Genomic DNA, 10564 nt, shown 5'->3' on the forward strand with positions numbered 1-10564 from the left:
TTGTTTGAGGGGCAACTTAATTGAGACATAAAAGATAATCAGGATGGACAGTGAGAGCCTTTTTCCTCATGGTGAAGGCCAACATGACAGGACATAACTTTAAATTGAGGGATGATAGATTTAGGACGGCTGGGGTAGTTTCTTTACTACTGTTGGAGGCAGGCCATTCCATGCCCCTACAACTAAGTAGACTCGCTGATGTTAAGGGCATTGGACATATGTAGGGATAATGAAACTGCAGGTTAGATGGGTATCAGATTAATTTCACAGGTCAGTGTAATGGAGGACTGAAGGCCCTGCACTGTGCTGTAACATTCTATGTTTTAAGCCAAACATAGTGAAATAACTTACCTAATATGTTACAGCACTAGCAACAGTTGTTTGGCATGCAAGGTCTGCAGCAATCTTATGAAGGGTTACTGATCTGTTAACTCATGATTTTTTTTGTCATTACGAATTTAGAGCATGGAGTAACTGGATTTCAATGCAGCAGGAATTACTCTGGAAAGGAACAAGTGATGAGAGTGTTGACAAACTACAACTATGCTGAAATAAACAACCATCGTCCAGTTTTAACACTTGAAGCACATTAGAAATGCCCATTTATTTCTGATATATGGGGAAACACTATAGTTACATTTGTAAATGTTTAACAGTGAGAATGGATGGGAAAGGGTCTTGTTACTTCAAGACAAAATTATGCAAGTTAAAAAACATTTGTTCTACCCTGGTACAATCAGCAATCACTTTACAAAGGAAATTTGTTTTTAAAAAAAAAGTCCGGCAGGGAAAACAAATCACTATTATATACTTGCTAGTAAAGGCATGTTTGAAGACCCTAAACAAAAGATTAGTTCCCTGCACTGGTTTCAGACAATAACTGAGATACTTCAAACTTTGAAGTGTGAGTTAATATTGTTATTAAAAAGGTTTAGTGTCACTCTTGTTCCTTCCATGCTAGACCAATCCTTTCAACAGCAAAAGTGCTTCAGTGAAATAGTTTATCATAAATATAATTTTTGACATGGTAATATTTTCTTTACATCCACAATCCATTTACAGATCATTCTAAAGAGCAATTGCAGTATTTCTAAAACAATCTTTTGCAGGAGATTAGCTTCAGGTTACTGAAAGAATACTAGTTTCTAAAGTGATAATCATCATGTGAACAGAGTGACTTCCTGGCAGGTTCGATCCAGCGAGGAATTCTTCATCTGCTTTGAATGTTTCTAGAGGAATGTGAACACACTTCAAATTCCATTTATACAATAATGATTCAATTGACCAATCAGCACTGGAAGAAAGACAAAACAGAAATTACAGCAAAGGGACACTCCTAAAACTGAAATTTTCTCATTTGCAGTAAGGTTAATGTTGTGTAGTATGTTGAAGAGACTAGAATAACAAAGATCAGGAATAATATCCAATTGGATTGTGGTATCCCAGGAATAGTAGAGGTAGACTTAAGTTTGTAGACAATAAAGAAAGTGTAAACTATACTGTTAAGGAAAGTGGGAAACCAAGTAACTATGCCCACAAAATCAGGACTTGTAATTGAAAACTACAGTTTCTGCTTGTGTTATAGGGTCAATGTGTGCACATAAATGGAAGAGCGTAGGTTAAACTACACGGTTGTGCTAGTATATTTGTAGAATAGAATAAATAGTGTAATGGACTAGAATTTTTAGATTTTGATGCAGTTCTGCTAATAAAACTGCTTCAAAAATTTTAGTACGTCCAATGTTTCACCTTTGACTATAAGTTAATTTGTGCATGCTAGTCAGTTTCTAAACATGATCCTAGTTATTAAAAAAAATGTTCTGACTAAGTAGTAAGGGATTCACTTTAATTTCCCCAACCTAATACCTCAGCTGAAAACAGTAATGTCATGAAAGAGTGTATACGAGTAGTCCTGTTAAAATATAAATGCAGTCAAACTGGTGAACTTGGTAGCCAGTTCACTGAAGCTTGTTTTGTTGTCACCAGATAGAATGCCAGTATCTCCCCCTTTTTTGGCCAGCAGATAATCTAACAATTAGCAATAGAAATATTAGACTAGGGGAAGAATGCCACAATTCCCAAAGCCTGAAGTTGATTAATCAACTGGAAATAGTGCTTTGATCAAAAATACAAACAAAAAGGTATTAAAATGCTCAGGCACAAGCAGTAATTTACAAACTTACCAGCGTTCCTGATAGGTGGTCCAGAAAAGAGCATGTGGATTTTTTCGGATGAGGTAAAAAACAGTTGTCAATATATTCTCGAAGTCTATTTTAAAATGAAAAAGATATTTTGGCGAGTGGAGAGAAGATTTGTAGCTTAGGTTGAGGTTCTGTATGTAGGTTTGCTCACTGAGCTGGAAGGTTAATTTCCAGACGTATCGTCACCCTACGAGGTAACATCTTCAGTGGCCCTCAGGCGAAGCACTGCTGATAAGTCCTGCTTTCTATGTGTATGTTTGGGTTTCTACCACTCCTGAGAAAGAACAGGAAGTGACATCATCAACCCAAACATATAAATAGAAAGCAGAACTTATCAGCAGTGCTTCGCCTGAGGCCCACAGAAGATGTTACCAAGTAGGGTGACGAAACATCTGGAAATTAACCTTCCAGCTTAGCAAGCAAACCTACATCCAAAAAAGATATTTTGTTTTCACATTCAGCAATAAACACCTGAAAGTTAGTTTAACATTTCCAGGAGTCATAATTACATGCAACCAATGGCAGTCATGGTAAATTTAAGATGCACATTTCAAATAAAAGACAAAGCAATAATAATGCAAGTATTCAAGTACTAAATATTTGAAATGGCAGGGAGGAAGAGAAACTTCCAGGTTGCTGACTTTTCAACTGATGTCCACAGTGCTAGACCTATTAAATGTTTCAGAATGTGTTTTGTATCAGATTTCAAGTAAAAAAAATGAATAGTTGTGTGTTCCAGTTACTCAGCTTGTTGGTAGGAGTAGCCATGCCCTGGATGCCATGTTTAAGTGAACCAATTCCAATTTTCATATTCTCGGTATAAGAATTAATATCATACTTGAGTAATATGTTGAATCATTTGAGATCTTAATATGAGCAGCAGCATTAGAGGCCATGTGTAAAACACTGTGGAAGTAAAAATATGCCTTGCTGCAAGTTGTGATGGACAACTACACTCCACTGAAGAATAGTGCCCATTTATAACCAGATATCCATAGATTCACCCATCATGTTACAGTGAAGACTTTCTCCTAGAGCAATGCAGAAGAGGGAAAACTGTTCCATATTATCATTGCTCTCCAGAAATGGGAGAGACCAAAGAGATGAGACTGATTATAAAAACTCCTTTACAATTTTCGTTTCAATTTAGGCGTATTTCCATAGTGTCTTTTCCTACAAAAATGGCAAATTAACAAGCTTCAGTTAACTCTCCAAGAACAAAAATTAGCAACTTTCGTTCTATTCCCTTAAAACATTTGGGAATGTTTTAACTAGTTAAAATCAACACAGTTAATTGACAAAAAAGCTTGCTATTGAAATGCTCGATCAAGTTCCTGAACACCAAAATAAAATTTTAAAACTGTGGATGATGGAAACCAAAAAAAATCAAAATTACTGACAAAACTCTACATCTGGCAGCATCTGTGGGAAGAAAGCAGAGTTAACATTTTGAATATGATGTTTGATTCTGATTAAATCAAAGGTTTAGCCTGAGAAAGTGTGTATTTTTCCTCGAGAACAAATAGCAGTAACTAACATTATTCAGTCAATCCAAAATACATAAAAGAGACAATATTCCTTTCTATCATAATGTAGAAATATAGGCTTTGCAAATATTAAACTTTTACCTTCAGTGTCATAAAACACATCAGAACCCAGAATTATATCTATCTGAGGTAGCAGCACAAGATCAGGTGATATTTGCCCCCAGGTTAAACCGATGACCGGCACATCTTCAAGGTTATTAATCTGGCAACTGAGGCGGCAGTTATCCAAGCAATTCGGAATCTCTGCACTGTCGGATAAAATCACATTGGCACCACATTTTGCTGCCACTATGCCAGGTAAGCCCGCACCAGCCCCAATCTGAAAACAAAATTAATTCCCACATCATTGCAAATTGAAAATATTGTACTTGGAATATAATTTTAAACTATTTTGTGGTTTGCGAATGTGTATTTGCAAATTGAATCACTGTTTTTGGATACTTCAATTAAACTAACAAGATGTGTAAATGATGACAACACATACAAGAGCAGTGATGTTTTTGCAACAAAGTACATGAAGGACTAATCTTTATGGAATATCAATAAGTTTAAAAACTAAACATGCTTTCCAGTTTAAGAATTTGAATGTAATTCTGTATAAGCATTGGTAATGTTTTAAAGAATATTTCTATACAGTATTTGTCAGGTTTGCTACTTTTTGGTGAAAAATTTTCCTTAAGACTTCGTCTTGAGTAGCAAGGGTCACTTTCTTTCAAATTCAATCCTCTTATGGAGCAAAGATGACATAGAATTGTTTTTTTTTTCCGTTCTTACCCAGAAGGTTTATCTCACAATTAAGCAATCTTCTCATTGAAATTACCTGTTTTTTTTTGTTTTCAACCTACTGTCCATCATCAGTAAAACATGTGTACAGCCAAATGAAGATTTACAAGTCAAGCCCATTCGGGGCAATACAAACCATAAAACTGTGTGGGGGGAGGTTAACTCAAAGCAGAGGGAAAATAAAGCACCGTATCCCACAAAGTGTCCACCTCTTTCGAAATGTAGAGGGAACTGATGGACACCACGTCTAAGGCTCCATCCTCCACCAAATACTCAAAACCAGTGATGGTGGAACTACAGATTCTGGAGCAGTGGCTCTCTGGCCACAGCCACAATTCCAGAAGGCAGGAAGACCCAGCTTGAGTTGACCCTGTTCCAAACATTTATCAGGCTCTGGTAAGAGACAGGCAGTGAACTGAAGCAGATTACATGGAATGATCTAATATGCATTCGAATTTATCACCTATTTTCTACCTGTGTCATAATTCAAAATCAAGTTAAGTTTAGTTTACCTCTAAAATGGTCTTCCCTCTTAATGTATTTCTAGAAAACCACACATATTGTGCCAATACCACAGCGCATGGCCATACGTACATACCATATTGGGGGTCCGGTACCTGAAGCAAAAAAAGCAATAACTTACATTTAAATTGCACCTTAAACATGGTAAAATATCCCAAGACATTTCACAGGAACCTAACCGAGCAGAAAACGGTAAGCTACAGAGGAAAACATTCTGCTGAAAGGCTATTAACTTGAAATACTTTCTCTTGACAGATGTTGCCTGATTGACTATGTGCATCATTTTCATTTTTGGGAAAACATTTATCTTTGTAATCAAGCAGTTGATGATAGGTGATCTTTAAGCAGCATCTTGGAAAAGTGAAGACATGTTGCTTGTGGAGGGAATTCCAGAGTTTAGAGACTAGGCAGCTGAAAGAACAGCTGTCAGTAGGAGACAGATGAAGTAGGGATGCAAAAAAGGACAGATTTTGACCCTATCCCCATTCACCTATTGTACTCTTTGCTACCTTCTCCCCAGCATCCCCACCCCACCAATTTATCTCTCCAACCTGCCTCCTTTCCTGATAAGGGCTTTTGTCCGAAACATCGATTTTCCTGCTCCTCGGATGCTGTCTGACCTGCACTTTTCCAGCACAACTCTAATCTAGACTCTGGTTTCCAGCGTCCGCAGTCCTCACGTTTGCCCAGATTTTGAGAAATGCAGAGCATTGTTTGGACACAGTGACCTCCAAAGGTAATTTTTTAGGGACAAGAAATAAATCTGTTGCCACCAGCCAGGTCCAGACGCAAACCCACAAAAGTCCTCATATCTGCCCACACCCGTATGCACCAGATGAGATCTGGCTCTAACTGAATAAGTAAAATAGAACCAGGTGATTAGAATATCACTTTCCTGCCCAATTCTGGAGAGAAATTCAAAGAAATGGTGCAGTAAATTGTGTCAAAGGCTGCAGATAAGTCAAGGGGAATTGTGCATCAGTCACTAATTAGAGCCATTTCAGTGCTGGAAAAAGATCAAGAACTAGAGATAACACACAGGATCATGTATTTCAAATGTTGTTTATGGAATCTATTGTGAAAATTGTGCTAACTTAAGAAAGATACTTACTCTTCAAAACAAATGAACTCACTTTGTCAACCATGGTTCATTGACTTCCAGAGATGGGAGTATTGACAAAGCCATTCGATTCAAGCTGACTCTAGAAACCAGTGACAACTTGGTACTGATAGTACAAAGGAGGTGGTGCAATGTCACAGATGCAATATGTCACACAATGATAAAACAAATTCCATCTATTCTGAGGATACAAAACACATTGCTTTGCAAATTCACATTATTGAATCCTTCATTGTTTTACTTCATCGAGCCATCTTTCACAAGTAATTTTTACAGTACCTCCATAATAGCAGGATTAATAATTCCAGGATTCAACAATAGCGTTCAAACTGAAGTGGGTAAAAATCCTGAAAAAAAATTGTGGAAAAGAGCAGAGGAGCGAGACTAAATTCTCACAATGGTTTGTCCAGATCCAGTGGGTCAAATCCCTTCTTCTGTGTGGTGTTTAGTGATTTACTCCCTAATTCCAGTTTATTCTATATCTTGTATAATTATATTTTTAAAACATAACAGCTGTAAAATTAAAATCAGATAAATAAAATGTTGATATTTGATTGGTATCGTATAACCTTTTGGTTTTATGCAACCTCCTAAATTAACAAAATATATTTTAATAATGAAGAGAATGCTGAATCATATTTAGTAACAGAGTTAAATTTTATTGCAAGGCTGACTGGAACTGAAGGAAATAAAAATGGGATAATACTACCAGGCATTTGGTTTCCTTGACCCGTTTTGCTGATAGGAAATGTGGGAATTACCTTATGAATTGATCTGTTGAGGAAACATTTTGTTCAGTAATGTAGATAGTAATTTCCTGAAATAAGCAGTTAACACAGGATTTATCCTACTTGCCAAAAATTCTCAGTTGCCAGTTTGATGTTACACTTCAAACAAATCAAAAACAGAATAAACACACTCTGGAATAACATGCTGTACAATTATTTGAAAATGGAAAAGGCTCCTTCAATCATTGGCATACAATTACATGCGAAATCAGCAAACAAAAAAACCCCACAAAAATAAGACTTGGTTCCTCCCGTTGTGCCACGGATGCACTGCAGTATGTTACTCAAACCTAAGTGAAGGTCATTTTCAGATCTACTTTATCAGGTCTTTCTTTACCAATCTCATCTTTTCCAATTCGAGTGACCATTGCACTTCGACTGTGGCAGCGAATATACCCAAGAGGCAAAATACCTGCTCTCCCACTCTGAGTCATCTCTGCATCACAGTATCTAGCAGATGTCTTTGACCAGAACTCTAGTGCGCTTAGTTGTTGCTGATGCTGTTTCACTCTTTGATACCCAGGATCTCATGCAAACAATACTGGTGAAAGATAGCCAACCAACATGGGCATCTTTGCTGTTCTCTTCCATTTCCTGCTAACATTAATGTAGAATCACAACTTTAAGGGCATGTAGATGGTGTTGGCTTCCCAGACCACATGAAGCTGCTGGAGATTGGCATTGATGCAAGAATTGGCAATTCAGCAATCTTGACACCATCACTCCCCATTAGGGCTAAAAACGTCAACTCTCCTGCTCGACTTGCTTCGCTTTTTCCAGCTGCACATTTTATCGACTATGCCATCATCCACCCCCACCTTACGAGCTCAGGAAACTTATGCAGCCACTCATCCCAATTTCCCCACATTATGTAGTCAATGCTGATATAGGAATCTGGTGCACAACTATTAGGACTAAATCCCACTTTCAGCATAGTTGGAGCAACAGCTGTCTTATTGAGATACAATAGAACACTTACATCAAAGTCCCACAACTTGTTGGTTTGAACACTGAATCTGTCTCTTTCATCACCAAGTCAAAGCCCTGAAGCTTCCCATTTAATGATATTAGTGAGGCAATAAGATATAGAGCAGAAGTAAGCCATTCAGCCTGAGTCAGCTCCGCCATTCCATCATAGCTGAATGTTTTGCAACCCCATTCTCCTGCCTTCTCCCCATAACCCTGATCCCCTTACTAATCAAGAACCCCTCTCTCTCTGTCGTAGATACAATGAAAACACTTCCACCACATTACTTAACAAGTTGCTCCCCATCCTTCAAAGAACGCAAGAATTATTAAGGAAGCGATGCAAGTCAGAAACGGGAAATGTGGATAAGCTGAGAAGCAAAGTCAGACAGTTCTCGCAGATTCTTCAATAACTATTGCAATTTAACAGTAGTCCTGCACATCGGCCATAAAAATCAATGTTAAAATAGTTTGAAAGCTCAAATTTAAGAAGAAACAGCAGGCATTTTTATATACTTTTCACATATTCAAGATGTTCCAAAACAGTTCACAGATCTATTCAGTGTAATGGCTGTTTTCAAGAGGGTAACATGGTAGCTGCGTTCAAGTATCAAGGTTCCAAGGTGTATATAAAAAAAAACACACGACAACGCAACTTTCCATCAATTATAAAAAGCAGCCTAGAAGTGTGTGCTATTATAGAACAGGGCTTGAAATTAGACCTGATTTATAGCTAAGTGTAATAACCCAATGCCAAACTAATATATTGTCATATTTAACATTATTAGTACAATTCATGGTCTGGCCTACATGTACCTCCGGATCCACAGCAATTTGCTTGCCTTTTAACAGTTCTCTGAAATAGTCCCAGGAAAGCAGGTAAATCAAGCTGCAACTTGGGATGGGTAATTAATGCTGAGAAAGCCAGGAAAAACAGCACAATACTGAGAAAATGTTTTCATTGACACAGTACAACCCCAAAGGGCCAGTCTTATGCAGAAAAGATTCATCCCATCTCTCAGGACTGGTTCTATACCCACTACATCCCCACCTCTTGCTCAGACAGAAATACTTCTCAGCTTTCAAAAGTCAGTGAGGGCGGGAAAATCAATAGCTTGTGTGAGGCATACGCAGAAAGGCGGCTGGAAAAAGGCATCACAATATTATCACCTTCTATTGATTTAATTTCCCAAATTGGAGGGGGACAAAGGAGAAGATGGTGGAATTAACCAAGACAACCACATCCTGAATTTATTTCTTGAAAAATGAACAAAGAAAGTCAAATGCTGGAAATCTGAAACAAAAACAGAAAGTTGCTGAAGAAACTCAGCAGACCTGGCAGCATCTACAGAGAGAGAAAACAACTGTACAATAGAAAAATGGGTCCTTCTGCCCACAATGTTGTGCAGAACATGGCACAAAGTCAGACTAATGCCTGCCATTGGTCCACATCTCATTCCTGATGAAGGGCTTTTGCCTGAAATGTCAATTTCCATGCTCCTCAGATAACACCTGATCTGCTGTGCTTTTCCAGCACCACTCTAATCTTGGTCCATATCCCTCCATAACAAGAGACCAATGTTCCTCCTCTGGTATGACTTCTTCAGAATTCAAGTTCTGTACCCCAAACATCTCCATATCCCTTGTTTAACTCTGCTTTCTCTCTCTCCAGACACTGCCAGACCAACTGAGCTTAGTCAGAGATAAACAGCAGAGAAACAGACCATTCGGTCCAACTCATCTATGCCAACCAGATATTCTAACCTAATTTAGTCCCATTTGCCAGCACTTCGCCCACACCCCTCCAAACCCTTCCTATTCATACACTATTCTAGATGCCTTTTAAATGGTGTAACTGTATGAGTCTCCATTACTTCCCCTGGCAGTTAATTCCATACACACACCATCCTCTGCGTGAAAAAGTACCCCCTTATGTCCCTTTTAATTTTTATCCCCTCACCCTAAACCTATGCCTTCTAGTTCCAGACTCACCTACCCAAGGAAAGGACCTTGTTTATTTATCCTATCCATACACTTCCTGACATTATAAACCTCTATAAGGTCACCCCTCAGCTTCAGATGCTCCAGGGAAAACAGCCCGTCTATTCAGCCTCTCCCTATAGCTCAAATCCTCCAACCCTGGCAACGTTAAAAATCACAACACCAGGTTTCAAAGCGCTGCACCCTCCAAAAGCTAGCGCTTCCAATTAAACCTGTTGGACTATAACCTGGCGTTGTGTGATTTTTAACTTTGCACGTCCCAGTCGAACACAGGCGTCCCCGACAACATCCTTGTAAATCTTTCCTGAATCCTATCAAGTTTCTCCGGCAACTTTCTGTTTTAGCTTGACCTCTTCCCTAATCGCACAGCGCCCTAGTCTCCCTCCTCTCCTCCTTCCCCAGCAACAAGATGAGGAAGAACATCGGCCACCTCAGGCACAGCAACTTCGAGCCACTCAACAGGGCCAACCCTGGAAGGCCCTTCTTCAGCGAAAACGAACCGCTTCTCCCCTGGAAGTCTCGCCCCACTCATGGCATCACATCGGCTGGGCCTCACCGCCTGAGAGAGGGCGTCTCCGCATGACGTCACGAAAGTGGCAGTCGCCTGGACCAATCGGGTGTCCACCACCCCTCAAG

The 10564-nt window shown here is 38.9% G+C and overlaps 1 protein-coding gene across 10 annotated transcripts; it reads right to left on the reverse strand.

Moving 5' to 3' along the window:
- Positions 1 to 570: 570 nt before the first annotated feature.
- Positions 571 to 10520, reverse strand: LOC122562120 (methyltransferase-like protein 23). Of its 10 annotated transcripts, none has more exons than XM_043714660.1 (6): positions 10359 to 10417; positions 6187 to 6947; positions 5044 to 5148; positions 3830 to 4067; positions 2184 to 2268; positions 571 to 1294 (listed from the first exon to the last, which is right to left on the reverse strand). In XM_043714660.1, the coding sequence occupies exons 2-6, from the start codon at positions 6196 to 6198 to the stop codon at positions 1120 to 1122; spliced, it is 615 nt and encodes a 204-aa protein (XP_043570595.1). In that variant the 5' UTR covers positions 6199 to 6947; positions 10359 to 10417; the 3' UTR covers positions 571 to 1119. The 10 variants fall into 10 exon arrangements, with proteins under 10 accessions (XP_043570595.1, XP_043570594.1, XP_043570597.1 ...); XM_043714659.1 differs by lacking the exon at positions 10359 to 10417 and having other exon boundaries at positions 6187 to 6354; positions 6453 to 9648; XM_043714662.1 differs by lacking the exon at positions 10359 to 10417 and having other exon boundaries at positions 6187 to 6255; positions 6935 to 6947.
- Between the last annotated feature and the right edge of the window lie 44 nt (positions 10521 to 10564).

Source organism: Chiloscyllium plagiosum, chromosome 24, assembly GCF_004010195.1.
Source record: "Chiloscyllium plagiosum isolate BGI_BamShark_2017 chromosome 24, ASM401019v2, whole genome shotgun sequence".
NCBI lineage: Eukaryota > Metazoa > Chordata > Chondrichthyes > Orectolobiformes > Hemiscylliidae > Chiloscyllium > Chiloscyllium plagiosum.